The 18250-nt window shown below is 36.5% G+C and overlaps 1 protein-coding gene across 6 annotated transcripts in view; it reads left to right on the forward strand.

The window, feature by feature from the left end:
- The window catches only part of LOC115453285 (protein enabled), a 100967-nt gene extending 83336 nt beyond the window's left edge, over positions 1-17631 (forward strand). For 4 of the 6 annotated variants that reach the window (XM_037437977.1, XM_037437963.1, XM_037437964.1 and 1 more), the window contains 13 exons: positions 1838-2003; positions 2939-3094; positions 4996-5102; positions 6038-6278; positions 6877-6977; positions 7236-7338; positions 7815-7865; positions 8797-9006; positions 9492-9707; positions 10340-10442; positions 11140-11231; positions 11956-12094; positions 12437-17631. In XM_037437977.1, coding sequence (XP_037293874.1) covers positions 1838-2003; positions 2939-3094; positions 4996-5102; positions 6038-6278; positions 6877-6977; positions 7236-7338; positions 7815-7865; positions 8797-9006; positions 9492-9707; positions 10340-10442; positions 11140-11231; positions 11956-12094; positions 12437-12465 — 1714 coding nt within the window. In that variant the 3' untranslated portion in view covers positions 12466-17631. The remainder of the gene's footprint in view (positions 1-1837; positions 2004-2938; positions 3095-4995; positions 5103-6037; positions 6279-6876; positions 6978-7235; positions 7339-7814; positions 7866-8796; positions 9007-9491; positions 9708-10339; positions 10443-11139; positions 11232-11955; positions 12095-12436) is intronic. The other 2 variants (XM_037437971.1, XM_037437966.1) reach the window with 2 other exon arrangements.
- The last annotated feature ends 619 nt before the right edge of the window (positions 17632-18250 follow it).

Raw genomic sequence — 18250 nt, forward strand, 5'->3', positions numbered from 1 at the left:
CAATTGCTCTAGAAATAAAAGATCGTACAAGGCGCGTCGTTTACATTGTATAAGGATTAAAGCGTAAAATAACCTCCATTTCCAAATTTGAAACCATTCCAATATGTTTTTTTAGGTTCAATTCTTTCCTTTCATCATTAAATTGGTTTCAAATTGCTTTAGAACCTTTTTTGTGAAAAATAGAGCTCCTTGTCAAGAATACATTCGGATTCCAGTTTTATGTTTTCTAATATACCTTGTTTTTATAACGTTTTTTTTTGTTTAGTGATAGCTTGATATTAATAAGTACCATTTATTAAGTACTAGTTAGTACTTCATAATATATTGATTCTTTCCCGGGACAAATGTCCCACATTATATTTTCCCAGAATAGCCTATATTTTCAGTTCGACCTCTAACAATACGCCGGTAAAAACTGCATTAAATTCCATGCAGTAGTTTTTGCGTGATGAATGTACAAACATACAGACTGGTAAAAATTCTAAAAACTATTTTGGCTTCTGCTGCTCTAATAAAAGCCCTCAATTTTTCAATTTTTTTTTTATGTCTATACTTTTTTTTATATCTATAATATACAGATATCGGCCAGTTACAAATTTATATGTTAAAAAAGATGGACCTGGACAATTTTCCTTAAATTTGAATATGTCTGCTATTAGAAGTAATTTTTTTACACCCGAATAAAATGGGTTTGTTCTTAGTAAAATCTCTATCTTTTCATAGTATTATAGCTTCCAAATGAACTCTCGTTTTCTTTTTACGTCAGTTTAACGAAACTAGAAAATTCTTTTACAAATTACACTCAATTATTCACGTTTTTTATAATCGAGTTGCAACAGTACGGACCCTTGCGTGGGAGTACAAAAAGGCGGGCGTAGGTCGCGGGGTCGTTTATGTAAACCGTTTGCGTAACTCTCCGCGGGACCGTAGCGCCATGTGGCCGACCAGGGCCGATTTTATTTTTGGACCTCGTGTAGAATGAATAATGTTACGTAAATATTTTATTGTTTCTCTTTTTTATTGTTATAAATGACGAGACGAGCTTGCCGTTCGCCTGATGGTAAGCGATACGACCGCCCATAAACAGTAGAAACATCATCCAACACCGTGAATTACAAAGTATTGTTTGGTATTCCACTGCGCTCGCCATCCTAAGACATGAGATGTTAAGTTTCATTATGTCCAGTAGTTACACTGGCTACAATTTCCTTCAAACTGGAAAACAACAGTGACTACACACTGTTGCTTGACGGCAAAAATAGACATTGCGATGGTACCTACCCAGGCGGATTCTCACATATGAGACCTACAACCAGTAGGTACCTAATTATAGAACGCACTCTTAGGGTATTCATACACGAATCTTATCTTTGAGTGTGATCTTAAGTAGACATTTAACGTTTCGAACTATTTTATAAACAAAACTTGAGCTGTGATTTAAGCAACCGTGATCAGCTAAGTCGACGCTGGCCAATAAACACAGCTGACATTTTTTTTACATTCTGTGACTTAACATGTCGCTTGAGCTATTGTTCATATCCGTTTCTTAAATAGCATCGATCTTAAAATGTTCACTTTGACAGCGTCAGCTGATACCGCACTTGAGAGCGGAACTCAGTAACATCTAATAATAAGGCTTTTATTGTCTTACAATAATGTAATGATATCATTTTACAATAGGTAAATTAATTTTAGGCATATTTTAAATCACTGTTTCAAAATTTCTGAGTAAATGCTATTCAACACGTAAAGGTATTAAACCCGACCAAATACACAAGTCAGTCTATGCAATTTACTTGAAAATTTTAAAAATACTAACAACTCCTTTCTTCCACAGCGAACAATCAATAAGCAGCGCGCGCGCATCGGTGATGCTGTACGACGATGGGCAGAAGCGGTGGGTGCCGTCCGGCACCAGCTCCGGGCTGTCCAAGGTCCACATCTACCACCACACGCAGCACAACACCTTCAGGGTGGTCGGGAGGAAGCTGAATGATCATGAGGTGAGGGGAAAGATGGACTTGAAGTTTATTACCTTCCGAACTAGTAACATTTACCACTACTCCAAAGTTAAAAGAAAAATGAAATGCTATTTTGTGACGTCACCGGACACACCGTACGGGCGGCAGAATGAGATAGCAAGATAACCTCATTACAGATGTACTTTTGTTCATAAAAATATTTGACATGAATTGCCATAATTAACTGAAGGTTCTTTTCTTTCTTTTCTGTTGCTTTTCTGAAAAGAATATTGTATAAAACGATCAGACAATTACTTTAATCTTCGTATTGTTATCCGGAATCATTATCCTCTTAATTAAGATGCCAATGTAATCTGCAGTGTAATTAGATTATATACAGACGTCTATGTCTTGCTAAGCGCGTCACAAAATGTGTCAAATAAATGCCATGTGGTAATATAAGGTGGTGTGGGCATTTGGAGAGGATGGATAATAGACTGTCAAAGGGGGTTTATAGGCGAATGTGGATGGAAGAGCCGGTAGGGGTCGACCGCACCGAACCTTCGCATGTCAGATGTCATTCTTAGTAAAGGCCAGGTCAAAAGTACCCTGAACCGGTGGGAATGCATGAAATGATTTATGAAGGTGGAGGAAGTGCGAAGTGTATGTGAGAATCGTGTAAAGTGACAATCCATAGTCTCTGCCTACCTATGAGATAGAGGCGTGATACTATATGTATCTAAGTAAATTCCGTATGTATGTATCTAAGTAAATTCCGTATATATTACGTAGATTTTATATTTTTAATTTATATCAGTCTTCTTTGTTAATGTTCTCTCTACTACCTTCTGTCGTCGTGTACACCTCTTTAGTCTCTGCACCACCTAAAGGTTGATTGGTAGAGAATGCCTTCGGCATTAAGTCTGCCTGTATACTCTTTGTATATAAAGTGTAATAAATAAATAAATAAATTGCAGGTGGTAATAAACTGCGGCATAGTCCGCGGCTTGAAGTACAACCAAGCTACGGCCACGTTCCATCAGTGGCGTGACGCGCGCCACGTGTACGGGCTCAACTTCTCCTGCCGCGAAGACGCTGACAGCTTCGCGAGGGCGATGATGCATACACTCGAGGTGAGTTTCTCGCTAGATGTAGTCAGTAAAAGTAGATGAACAAATTAGCAAATGGGATCAGTAGTTTGGTTTTTAAATTCAAATATCTGGAATAAGTATGTCGTCCAAGTAGACGAAATAGCGAATATTGCTTGTGTGTTTGCGTTGGGTTTGGTTGAGTTTTCTTCTTACAAACATATGGATTGTGTGCCGTGTATGACGTGACGGGACACACAACTATGACGTGAGACAGTCCATTTCTTAATAAAAAAAAAACAAAAAATTATACTGCCTTTAGAAACCACTCCAAACCAAAATAAAACAACTGGTCACAAATTTTGGAGTCGGTGCCTAATTAGAAATAAACTTTATTTTCGTATATTTATTTAGATATTAACTATCTAAGCTAGCAATTTAAATTACCTAACCAAGTGACAAACAAAAAAATATGTTTTTTTTTAAATTAGGCATCGACTTCAAAAATATGTTTAAAATGCGAGTTGGAAAGAATATATTGTTTGTTTGTGAATTTTTTTTTATTGTTGTCTGTTCTTTTGTTAAATAATTATAATATTGGAAACAATGCCAATCAGTATGCTTGATATACCAAAATAGATCATACAAGCGTACAACTATGATTCATTTAATCTAATTATTATGGCAAATCACCGCGCAGTTTCCGTCTCACCACAATTTATCGACTCGTGAACGATTCTATGCAGTTGTAAATAAGTAATGATTGACATGTTTGTATTATTTTGATTTAAATTTGCTTGTGGTAGGATATATTTTATATCCGCCTGAATAGTGACCACCGTACACAAGGTGTTAAAACCCGCCATAGTGGCCCACGTGAATGTCGCGTTTCGGGATCATCCTGTGTATATCCGGCTCCAACAGGCCGGCATAATTGTGTCGACTGCCGAGGAGTAATGTTATGTCTCGTCAGTCGACATTCTATTACTCCACTTACCATCAGGGGCAATGAAGTCACTTTCCCGTCCACATATAAAAAAGTCCACATAAAGTCCACATATATACAAGTGTGGACTGCGACTTGCTCCTCAGGAAATACTTACCTTCATTTATTGCAAACTGTTTAAAGAAATATGTGATACGTCCGACGGTGTATTCAGCTTCCAATTTATGGGGGGAGGAGGTTGTGACTTGGGATAAAATCGCAAATTTTAATGCTGGGTAGCGAAAATTGCATGTGAGTAATCCCAATAATTTAAGATACAAGATCAGTACTTGTGTTGCATCTAAGAGAAGGAACAGTGATGTTATATGTGCTATCCACTATAAGAAATTTTCAATTCGAACAAGTAATTCCTGAGATTAGAGTGTTCAAACAGATAAACTCTTCACCTTTATATATCACTAGCTTTTGTTCGCCAGCGTGAAGGAGTTTTCGGCGATAATTTGTTTTTCCGACTTACTTGATATTTATCATTATATTATGACCAAATTACACAAAATCATTATAAATTGTAGCCTATATGTTATTCTCACGTATAACCAATATTACTGTAAAGTTTTATCCAAATCCGTTCAATATTTTTTTCGTGAAAGTGGAACAAACGTACATACATCCATTCTCACAAATTTTCGCATTTATAATATTAGTAGGATTATCCAAATATATTAACATATTGAATTCCACCATAGATATCAACATCCTCCAAAAACAAGCAGCAATACATACGTCTATTATATTGAGCAGAGTGTTAGGGGACACGTTTTTCGTACACGGGGAACAACAGGGAGACTGATTCACCTCTTCCCTGAAGGTATCAGGGCGGGTGGTCAATAAACCCGAGCAAAAAAGCACGAGTTAGAAAAAACTCTAAAAGTTGAAGTAGGATTATAGATTATTTCTCCTCAGATTTGACAAAATGCTCAATATAATTTGCGTGTTACAGGTGTTAGCGAACAAGCCGAATCTGAATTCCGCGCCGCCGCCGCCGCAGCCGCCGAACCCTCCGGTGCCGTACAACGCGCACAACTACGACGAGGACATGGGGTACAGGTACTGCGTTATGAGTAGATATATATCCCTAAGAACTTCGACGTTATGTGCAGCCAACTCTAGGCCAGCGTGGTGAAGTAAGGAGTAAAGTCTACACCCTCTTAGGGGCCGTTCAAGTATTACGTAATTAATATTATGTGTACCGTTTGAGGCCCCATAAAAATATGCTACTCGCTGAGTGCTGTGGCGAATGTTATGTACGCCGCACTTGTACATATCAGTGACTGTAATTATTGTTTAAAACTAGTGTAACTATGTGTAACTGTTATTATATGTACAATGTGGCAGTGGTAATAAATAAATAAATAATTAACGCAATTTGGGGGGGCTCTTGTAAAACGTTACGATGCGTTACAGGCGCGGGAGGAGATCTCGTACAAAGCGTTATGTAACATTGTTTTTTTTTTTATTTTATAACAATAGAGGTATTTTAGCGACTTTCCGGTATTTTGCGTGAAATAATTGTGAATATAAAAAAAAAAAAACATTTTTTTTTCACATTAGAGTTACATAACTTTTGGAGGGGTGGCGGGGGATACAGGAAAATGTTACGACGCGTTACATGACGGGGTCCAATATCTTTAAAAATTGCGTCTCGTAATACTTGAACGGCCCCTTATTAGAGGAGGCCCGCACAGCATTCGGCAGTATATATGCCGCAGGTATATTGTCAAAGCCATATTACAATTTCACTAGTCATATTATAATTAAACGGTAGATTGTTAATCGACTTCATTTACAATTTAACGGCCTGATTTTAGTGTAATTGTTGATGTTCACTATTTTACCACAACATGAGGAGGTATTGCATTTTTCAAGTCAGGCCATATACATAAAGCGAAATATTATACAAACATAAAACTATAAATATTTGAAAATCAATCAATCATTTAGAATTTCCCATAAATAAAGAAAACAAATAACTTCGTTCACAGAACAATGACACGCGAAGACGCTGCGATGCTCCAACAGCCACAGTACCACGCGCCGCAGCATCAGCCTCAACATCAACCTCAACATCAGCCTCAACATCAGCCTCAACATCAGCCTCAACATCAGCCTCAACATCAGCCGCAACATCAGCCTCAACATCAGCCTCAACATCAGCCCCAACATCAGCCTCACCAACAGTACCATCAGCCGAGCCAGTATCACGCGCCGCATCCTCATCATCAGGTAATTTATATCGTTCATTTAGATTCCAAAGCGGCGATAGCCTAGTCGGTTGTGGAACGGACTGACGAGACGAATGTCCGCAGGTTCAAATCCCAAGATTCCACCTCTGACTTTTCTAAAAAAATATGTGTGTATTCTTTGTGAATTATCGCTTGCTTTAACGGTGAAGAAAAACATCGTGAGGAAATCTGCATACCTGAGAAATTCTCTATAGGAATTTTCGAAGGTGTGTGAAGTCTACCAATCCGCACTAGGCCAGCGTGGTGGACTAAGGCCTAATCCCTCTCAGTAGTATAGGAGGTCCGTGTCCAACAGTGGGACAGTATATAATACAGATCTGATATTATTATTTTAATTAAGAATAGAATTGGAAATTGCCACCAGATATACATTTTTGGTTATATCGAAATTCTACTAAGTATGTATTATTTTATTTTTAAGTAACATATTGAACTCTTTTGTCTCAACTTATATCGCTTCCTTCTCACTCTTATGTCTGTATTGCTGATTGTCACAGTGAGGATGGAAGATAATTCCAGGTTAAGTATAAAAATTAACCAAGTGTAATGTATAATAAGGTCCATTTTGGTTTGTGCAGGTGCCGCAGCCGACGCCCCCGGCGCCGCCGCCCCACGGCGTGCACCACACGCTGCCGCACCAGCCCAGCCAGCCCACGCCTGGACATCACCGCACTAACAGGTATTCAATTGGCAGTATTCATACAGAGTAATATGTGAAATAAATGAGTATTGCCTTACTCGGTGGCGTAGTTGTGCTATGTGCGCGGTACACCGCTCCGAGGTCCCAGGTTCGAATTCCGAATCGGGTGAACTGATATCGCCTCTACATTATCATGGGACGAAACACAACGAAATGTGGGTGTCCTAGTTGCACTTCTGCCTACCCCTTCCACAATGAAGCTGTGATGTGTGTGTAACCAGTGGTGTGGTGTTGCAGCGCGCCGATGCCGCCCAACATGTGCCTGTCGGCGGCGAGCGCGGCCGCGCCGCCCGCGCCGCCGCCCGTGCCGCCGCACCAGAACCTGCCCGCGCCCAACAACGTAACCGCTTCATATTTATACTAGATATTACCTGCGGGTCTGCCCCGTGAAACAAAACAAGGAAAATATGTTCTGTAGTTAAAATAGTCTATAGCATTCAAGAGTAATATAACTTCCTTTCGGAGTAAAAAATAGCCTATAGGGCTCGAGAGTGATACCTCTCAGTAGTAGAGGAGGCCCGTGCCCAGCAGTGGGACAGTATATAGGACTGATATTATTATTAATATAGAGGTAATTGGGAAATTTACAACTACATAATGTAATGTTCGGACCACAAGTACTTTGAACCTTATTCAGGCAGTCAGGGACTCTATAATTCATTTAAAAGGGTAAAATTTTTTACCAATAAAGTTTCATTAAATATTAATATCAAACTATATGCCTCAATTTCTAAAACATATTTACAAAATTTTATATTGTCTTTAACAAACATGACTAATGTTCATTGATTTTGAACAATAATATTTGTTATGCAGGGCCCGATGGCGCCACCGACTCCGCCGGCCGCGCCACAACCGCCGCCTATGGTAAGTTCGGACAGTGAAATAACCGAATAATGCTTGAAAAACGAGCAAATAATTAGATAAATCACCATTGGTCAAGTGGCATCTCGCACAGGATCGGAAATAGGGGCTTGATCCAAGGAGTGTATAACCAGTTGTGGGTAAATGGACTCATTAGATCTCAAAGTGACTGAATTGGTGCCTGAAGTTCACTTTGAAATTCTACTATACTGACGTGCTAAACTTAAAAGCGGTACGGTAAATAAAATTCTTTATTTTTATGTCGTCCGATAGCTTAAAAATACCCATCTTAAACTTACCTAAAAAACGGTATCTTGTTTAGACCTTGTTTAAAAAAAAACCTTAAAAGTGTTTCTCTATCTCAGTTTTACATTTAAAACTATATTTACAAAACTTCGATTTTCACGAAATAAAGATTCCCTGACATCAGTACAGCAGTATAAACTGTTTTAAACTTTATAAAAATGATATTCTAATGTAGGTATGTATCATGAAATCTTATGTCAGCCAAACGACATCCAAGTTCGAATTCTATTCGGAGCCATGTCTGAACTATACACTTATTTGTTTGTACTAAGTATTAGGAAACGATGGGACTGACATACGCTATGCATAAATGACTCTCCATTAAATAAAGAAAAAAAATATTTATTTAAATATGGTTCTCCACCAGTACACACATTTATAACGTAAAAGTAATAAAGTCACATTCTGATGTGTGTACCAATTATAGGAGTACACAACACTCACAAATTAGTACGCAATGTTGATATTTTACAAAAAGACAAATTAAAACTAAAATCTATCAACTAATAATTACAAAGCAAACGTAACTACGATATAGATCCTTGTATAAATTTGTACTTAATGCTATTAATTTCCTTATAATGATATTAATTTCCTTGAATTATTTTTATCTTCTAATGTCTCTCAGCAGCAACAGCAACAGCAGCCGCCGCCCGCGCCGGCCCCGGCCGCGGGTCCGCCGCCTCCGCCTCCGCCCCCCGCGGCGGCGCCCCCGCCCGCGCCCCCCGCGGCGGTGTGCTCGCCCCCTCCGCCGCCGCCGCCCCCGCAGCCGCCGCAGGTCGATCCCACGGGACTCGCCGCGCAGTTGCAGCAGGCCAGGTTGAAGAGGCAGGCTAAGGTGAGATATGAACTTGATTTTTATTTTTTTTTGTTTTGAAAGTCATTTCAAGTTGAAAAACTGACTCTAGGTTAAGCTAAAAGAATTTAGATTGTATTAATCAATCGAACAGTTTATTGTATGTTGCTGAACTGAGGGTCCTCCAAGTGTGCCAATTCGTAGTGAATGTATACTATAGAATTGAAAAATAATTATTTAAAAATGTAGTTATTGCCTATTTATTAAATAAAAAAAAACAAAGAGACAAATTCAATACAAAATAATATATGTTTTTACAGGGTGTCTCGTGGTATTTGTGGGTATACGTAGGAAAATATATTTTTGATCATCGCGTAAAGGGAAAAAAATCGAATAGTTTTTTTAAGAACATAAATAGATTCAGACCTTCAGAGAATTATAAATTTCGATATTTATAACAGACATGTTTATACTAATCTAAAGTTAACCAAAAAAGTAGCAAATTAAACAATAATATCCCGTTGCAGCAAGCTTCGAACTCGACGACCCCGGGCGCAGGCGCGGGCGCGGGCGGGTCGGAGGGCGCGTCGCCCCCGGGCGGCGGCGAGCACTCGGGCTCCTCGTCGTCGTCGGGCGCGTCGGGCGCCTCCGCCACCTCGGGCGCGCGCCCCACGCTGCACTGCATGATGAACGAGATGGCGAGGACCCTCGCACGACGCCGCGCGCATCTCGACCGCGCAGAGGTAACCACTGCTATACCACATGGTGTCAGGCTTTACGCGAGTCTGCAGTTGATACCGGAGGAAACCTGCGAAAAGGATACTAAAATCCCACGACTTAGCGAATGCAGGGGTCCGGTGGAGAATGGGCACAAAATGGGGGAAGGATGGGAAGTTATTAGGGTGAACGGAGGGGAGAAAGAAGGGATATGTTCGCAGAGCCCATAAGGGCCCATAAAGGCCTCAATGTGAAGTTACCACCACGAGGTAACCACCACTTATGTCCCAATGTGCATAGACGTGCATTCAGTGTAAAGACCAAACGCACAATAATGATCTTGGGGAGTAGGGAAAATTAATGAAGGTTAGATTACTTGAAATGTCTCTTTATTCATTAGTATAACCGCAAAGGTATACCATGTTTATAACAGGTATACTAAAATGGTTACGATTTCAAACAAAACAAACTCATGGGACAAAGTCAAGAGTGAAAAAATCTATGTTCAATTTCATAACTTCAGTCAGCAGTCACCATAATTATACACATAAAAAAATATGAATAAATATTTGCATACTTTATGTGAAGGTTTCTAAAAATCTGTTCTCCCATTTTTCATATACTACTTTCACTATATCAATTAATTATCCATCTTCAGGAGTCCTCAACTGACAACTCAGTAACGTCTACGCCGATGAAGACGTGGGAGCGCAGCGCGACGCTGCCGCACCGGCTGCCCGCCGCCTGCAACGGTAACGCACGTGAGTCGCACAAGCTTTGTCAGCTTCATATTATATAAAACATAGTAAACGAAAATCATCATGTTTATTATAATCAGGGAATAAAATAAACACTATGTATATTATAGTCAGGGAACGAAATAAATAGCGTGTAAATTCTAGTCAGAGAATGAAATAAACATCATATAAATTATAGTCAGGGAACGAAATAAATATTGTGTGAATTGTAGTCAAGTAATGAAATAAACACTATGTAAATTATAGTCAGGGAATCAAATAAATATCGTAGAAATAATAGTCAAGTAGAAAATAAACATGTGGATTATAGTCAGGGAATGAAATAAACGTTATGTAAATTATAGTCAAGGAATGAAATAAACACCGTGTTTAGTTAGACGATATAATAATATTACTTTGTTTACCATAGTCCGGGAATAAAAAACATTTCGTGCTTAGCATTTACGTCCAACGTAGTTACTTTGCCGCATCAGGCTAATACGAAAATAATTTTCTCATATTTATGCATTTTTTTTTGTTTTTGTTTTAATTTTGCATCGCTCATTAATTGTTTCAAACTGTAAGCTTTAGAAACATATACGTATTATATTACATATTTATAATTGAAAACCATGTTGCTCATTCTTAAAAGCTTTAGAAAGATGTTCATGCTCAAATAACCTTGTACCTTATGTGTAGCTAATTAATGTTTGTTTTCCAGCAAACTCCGAGTCCCCGGCGCAACAACAGCCACAGTCGCCACGCTCCGTCAGGAAGAGGTTCGGTTCCGCCAGCGAGGAGACTATACTCAAGGTAATGTCACTTGAAAAAATCAGAATCATTTATTTATCAAACATAGGTACACATTACAAATCTTTAATAAATAAAGTAGGACTCTATGATTTGTCATTAAGGCATACAAATATTAGTTTTTAAATGATATTAAAATTCCAGAAATTTCGATTACGATTAGTTTATATAAAGTTTATTAATTAATTATAAATATAATATAATATTAATTATAAATTTATATAATTATTCTTAGGATATATTTGAATTGTAAAACAAAAATGCTTTGTCCAGGATGTCATTGAACCCTTTTTTTAGAATATTCTTAGGACATATGTGAAATAGAAAACAAAAAATTCTTATCCAGGGTTTCATTGAACTCTTTTTATGTTAGTTATAGCAAATAGTTTTTATGATATTATTTGATGCTCAATCTTTGGATTTCATCCTTTATTGTATTATATAGATACTAAAGCATGCGAGTTTAAAAATGAAAACACATTTAAACTCTGAAGATTATTGTCCAAATTGGTGACTAATGTCGACTAAAAATACATCATTTTTCAACAAGTTCCAAAATTATGCTATCATTGGAGCCACGTCTGACACAATTAAGTTATATTTTACATCAGAGTATTCAAATTGCCGATCTTGGCAGTTTTAACAGTTTTTACAAAAAGTAAAAAAAATATTTTTGCAATTCATTTTTTTTTTGTTTCTAAAGCTAATATCTTGACGCATATTCCAGCAAGTGAACGGCGGTGGCGAGGGTGTGGGAGTGGGCGTGGGCTTGGGAGTGAGCGGCGCGGAGTGGGAGGCCTTCAAGCAGGACCTCCTGCGGGAGGTGCGCGCGCAGATCAACCTCATGAAGCGAGACATCATCGACGGTAACTACACATACTGATATGGCAAAATGATCCTACTGAACCTGATTGTAAGCGGAGTCACATACTGGAGCTAGCTGATTGTGATTACCTACATATCATCAGGCTAAACAGGTTATACCGATATCAGTCACAATGATGAATCGGTTATAACGAATAAATGGCTAGGTCCCTGCAAATAAATATATAAAAAAGAAAAGCATTTACAGCGGACTATCGAATATATCCCATAATTTCCACCATTTAAATTACCGATTTTCACTGCATTTTTTGTTAAAAGCGACATCTAGCGTCATACCTCAGAACTACTTTTATTAAATCACTAACTAAACTCATCTTTTCCAGCGATGAAAGCGGAGCTGTCGCGCAGGTAAGCCGCCGGCGGCCGCCGAGTGTATCCTAGTCCACCGCAGTGACGTCACCGGTGACGTCACACGCGCGACCTCGCCTGAGCACTACAGACAGTATACGTAAGGCAAGAGTGATATTTTCATGACTTGTATTATAATTGTTGGAGATTACACTTCAAAGCCAGGTTCCGGGATGATAAAATACTTTATGTCCTTTCTTGGAGTTCATTTTGTTTTAAATTTCATCAAAATAAGTTTAGTAATTTACAGAACTGGTCCTATAGCATATGTAATTTGGTGTATCAAAATATATGCTAATCTCAAACCAGGCCTAGTACCAACTCTGAACTATTAAAACAGTTTGGTAGGTGTAATAATCTACAACATGATTTATGACTTAGATTTGAACCCGTACCATCTCAAATAATAGGTCTGAAAATATTGCTCGTTACGCCCATAACTGCTAGTGTACTTCAAACACTTCAAATCGAATATTCCAATGTGTAGCCTGATAAACTAATTTAATGTATTTATTGCTTTGTTGAAATATAGAATATAGAATTTGCGGACAGTGTAAATTCGTTTTAGTACGAACTTCTTGAGGCTCAGGGTCCGGTGAAGGAGTGATGAGAAGGCAGACGCCAGTCTATTAACCTGGATAGCAATAGGGTAGGAAAGGGATGGCGAACTAATAGCACGGGTGGCAGTAAATATTTCGGGCACGAGCATATGCTAAACAAAAATACCTATCACTATACCCAACTAGGGTCATAAAAAAGTCGCTTAAAAGAGACACTTTGAAAGATAAAACCGGTCCTGGATGGCTTAGACTCTTTTTAAAATAATGGTATGTTAACCTCAAAAGTTCACCATCTCTAGGGTAACGTCAGGAGGAAAGATTAGGTTTCTTTTTAACTGATCTGTATAGCGCCGCAATTTATGCTCGATATAGCGATAGACTCGCCCCTATGATGCGACCAGATACAAGCGAAGCGAACATGTGATTTCTTTTACGTTAAGAGTAAAAGTGAGATGTTAATTTTGATTTACCTTAAGTATTTACACTGTTTGCATATTCTTTACATATAAGCGATATTGTTTTTGATGAGCTTTTTAACGCACTGCCAATAATTTTGATAGGCATTAATGCTGTACTGAAAGGTTACTGAACAGTGATGATTAATATTTGCCCTACTCGTTGCATATAGTTGGTCTACGGTTAGTATTTTTGATCACTGTTCAGTATTATAATTGCTTAGTATTATCAATTCTGAAAGGTCAGTATTTGACCTATGCTCACTTTTCAGTACTTATAAATCTGACGTTCTATATTGTGATTAGTATTTGATAGTACTAAGCAGTGATCAGTAATTTTCTATTAAGATTTACATATAAATATTTATTATCAGTGTTTCTTGTCAATTTTTTCAATAATTGAACGAGTGAAAGAGATAAAGCATTGATAAAAATATTTATCAGTACATCACTTGTCAGTATACAATATCCGGATCATGTAACTTTTGCTGCCATTTGTTAATTGAAATATCATATGCTAGACTGCTATGAACATCTCACCTTACGTAGCTAGCGAAATTGATACACCTCTGCCTACCCCTAAGGAAAAGGCGTGACGCTTTCAATCAGCAAATGACAGCGCAAAGACCCAAAGTGCTCAGGCAACAAACATCGCAACATGTCGCGCGCCAGCGATCGACACGTGTAACGCACGCATCAATATCGAAGCATAAGACAAGTTGTGTTTTTTTAATTTTATACTTAAATAAAAAAATATTTATTCGGATACGTATGTATATGTGTACGTAGTTTTTAAGATCTCGCAATTGCATATTGTAATTTGGGTGTTTCTTATTTATATTACGAAGAAGGTATGACAATTTGTCTGGTGGAACGATATTTAAAAATCAAACGAAAGGCATTACTATGTTTCGGGTCGTAGGGCTGAAAGTCCCTAGTAGTTGACTCTAAATAGTGTGAAGTTGAAGTCTGTATTGTCAATTGTCAACGAAATAGTTTCACGGACACAAATGGCCTACACATAATGACTGATTTAACCAAAAATGGCCTATCATCATTTTGAACATCAGCAATTTGATCAATATTATCGGTGAATTGCATTTTTTTAACAGAATATAAAGAAGAAACATTCAACGAATATTAAAAGTTAAAACTATGATATAATGATCTAGTTTCGCGGTGTAAGATTAGTATTATTGTCTATCGACATTACGTCGGTCCGTGCGCAATCGGAACACCCTGTATACTCGGGAAGTTACCACCATGTATAACGAAGAAAACTCAAAGGTGACATATTTTCATTTTTATTAAATATTGTTTTTTAGATAGGTATGGAAAAATAACAACCTGTATAAGATAATAAAGTAAACACTCTGTATAAGCAGAAAAAAAATCAAAGATAAATGTGTTTGAGTTTGTCGATTAATAAACCCCTTATCGGAAATAACAGTAATCACTCAACTTTACCAATTTAGTCGTAAATTCATGAAAAAAAAAATACATTAACATAATATTCTAAAACTATTTAACGTTAATTACTAAAAAATATTGAAGGTAAATGAAGTCTGCTGCTCTAGGCAAGCATGGACTAAGGCCTAAACTTTGTCAGTGAGGAGGCCCGTGCCCAGCAGTGGGACATGGCTGGTACACGATTGTGTACGGATCGAAGCGTACGCTACGATATAGCATAAGATATGTATATGCGTATATAAACTTTGCCGGGTACACAAACTGACTGGACACCCCCATTTCCATATAGATAATGTCTTCCATAACAATTTGGTATCATTTTATCTGTACAGCTATTTCTATGATTTTCATATGAAGTTAAGATTTTGTATTTCATAATAAGAAAGAAATATAATATCTATATGCATAATATTAAAGTTCATACTCAAATACGTTAAATATATATTATTACATTTTGTGTGCTTCTATTGTTTAAGTACGTGGCACTGTGAGTTTAGTAATCGATTCAGCCTAATTCCGCTTCGATCCCATCGATTTCAAATTAGTCGATGTCTACGATAAGTGTAACGAATTTTATCGACTGATATAATAAGTTGCTTCCATAATTTAAGGGTGTCCCGCAACGTCGCAGTCTATTGTAGGCCAAATTAGATTAAGTGCTTTATACATCGCTTTTGTATTAAGTACCCCAAAAATATCGTGGTGTTGGATAGGTCTAAAATTCTACCACGACCTGCCATTTTGGTATTTTGAAGATTGGCTGTTATGTCGGTAATTTATTACATTTGTACCCAACATCAGTCCTATACCACGATATATCGAAACCTGTAGACCCAACAAACAGCCCGGCAAAGTATACATTTAAAAATAACGAAAAAATTTAATGTAAAATTGACTAAAAGTACATGTTTTAGTAGTACATCGATTCAGTTTTATTTTGGCTTTAACATTGGAATTTAAATTTTAGTTTGAAAGTCCTCTGACAATAGTAATTAAGGATGTTTCTCCGAGCTCTTACTAAAGTAGTGACGTATCGATTATGAATCGATTATAAAATCGATTATACTTATTCATATAAAGAAAATAGAAATGGAAATATGAAAGTTTAAAATAAACAATTTTGTAGTCGTGTACAATGTTTAGACGGTTAATGTAATCGGATGTCATGTAACTAATGGAGCTCGATTGTACCCAAACAGTATTTAGATTTTTTTTGTCATAAAAAAATCATGAAATCATTCCATTATATTGATTAGGTCTGATATGGCCTACTTTTATTACTAAAAACACCATTTTTGACATTGATATGTATGTTTTTTATAATAATTTTTCGAAAAGTCCTTTTTGGATTGAAAACGATTTTTTAACAATTGTAATTAATTGGATTTTGTTTTTATTTAAGTTCTGGTGCTCAAAATAATTTATTCCAAAAATTGCGTTTTAGTTAACGCCTGGCGGCTGCATTTATGAACGTTTATATTTTTTATTTTCGTTTTCACTTGCCGTTTCTATGAGCGACGTGAAATGACGTACAGCCTTGTACGATGACGTATATTTACGTCATGCAAATTCTAGCCAAAAAAAAACATTACTAAAATGACATATTGTCTACAAAGATTGCAGTGGTTTTGGCAAGACGTCTATTTACGTCACGATTCATAGTAACGGCCAAACATCAAATAACGTAATCGGTGAACGATTCTAACGAATAAACTCGATATTTAATGATATATGTTAAATGTAAGATAAATGCTTAGTATTAAATGAGACGATTTATAAAACTGGACGTTCGCGCATTACCAAATTTAATTTTAATATAATGTATTGGTCTCAGTTATGTGTATCGATAAGTTTGTATTTATGTGAGATATAAGATATTGTATTCTGCCTAATCATCAGCTGTGACACGAATGGTGTCATTAAATTCGCGCTGTACCAAAATATGTATTGTTGTGTATTGAATAATCGATTTATTGTAGACAGCACTATTAAAATTAATCGATATAAGTCGATTATTTAAATCGAAGCAATTTTGTGATTGTATGATTTTTATAAGTGACATTTTGTATTTAAGTTTCTCTTAAGTCGCTTAGAAGCTTTTTTTCTTCGCAATGATTTATTTTCAAGCGACAATCCATCTTTGTATATAACTTCAACTAACACGATAACGGTTAAAGAACTAAGTTTTTAGTTATAGCAGATAGTATTGTGCATTAAAATAGTCAAAAACAACTGATGGATTTGTATTATTTTGTGCCATCTTGAAATAGAAACGAAATTTGTTTTTCACCATTTGTTTGTATTTTTGTCGAATTCCTGCATTTATTGTTGCTGCTGTGGGTAAAACATTTTTGATCTGACTTACGTTCCTATATTTAGGGCCTATTTTTCAAGTTATTTAAGAAAATTCATCATTTATACATTCATAATAACTCGGGTTTTGTAATGTATATTCTCAGTTTATACCATACGGTCCTTTTTTCAATAACCTCGTTTGCTCACAGTAGCGACATCTATCCACATCCGCGAACACTACCGCACATCGCGCCTCCGTGTGAAGCTAGCATTAGGTTACCAAGTGATTTCTATGTATGTAACAATTATATACCAATGTAATGATTTATTAGCAGTCATTTATTGTAAATACAATTTTGGTAACAAATTATATTTTTTTTTGTGATCGTAGTTGTTGTTTTATTTTTAATTTATACACGAATTTTTTTAATTCCAATTGTGACAAAATAGTTCTTACGAAAATTTAAAAAAATAAAAAATAAATTTTATAAAATATATTTAAAAAAATTAAAATATCATAATTATAATACCCGGCACAAAAGATTATCTCAACATTCACCATTTTTGGTACGAGACTTATAAATTTAGGGTTGAGTCTAATTGACTTAGACATTTTTTTGACAGTAAGTTTCATGCATATTTAAAATCAGAACTTTTATGTTTTTTTTTAACTAGTTAAATTTTTTCGAAAAAAATGTAGCTTATGTCAATTAGCCTTCTACCGTCGATATATAGTTTACGTCCAATAGGCATTGAGGTTTTCATATTGTATTAGTTCGTCATAAAGAAGTAATTGAACGATATATAAAGTACACGAACATGACTATCGACCTTGTAACAAAACTTGATGACCTGACTGATCATATTTAAAATTTCAAGTAGGTATGTAATCTATACTTTAATAGTATTTCATGAAAAGTACCGCGCTTGAGCTATAATAATCTTGGAATTAGTTTGAGGTAAGAAAATTATAAATCTTTTTTATATTTATTTTAAACTAGTTTCCCCG

The sequence above is a fragment of the Manduca sexta genome, chromosome 2 (genome assembly GCF_014839805.1).
Source record: "Manduca sexta isolate Smith_Timp_Sample1 chromosome 2, JHU_Msex_v1.0, whole genome shotgun sequence".
NCBI lineage: Eukaryota > Metazoa > Arthropoda > Insecta > Lepidoptera > Sphingidae > Manduca > Manduca sexta.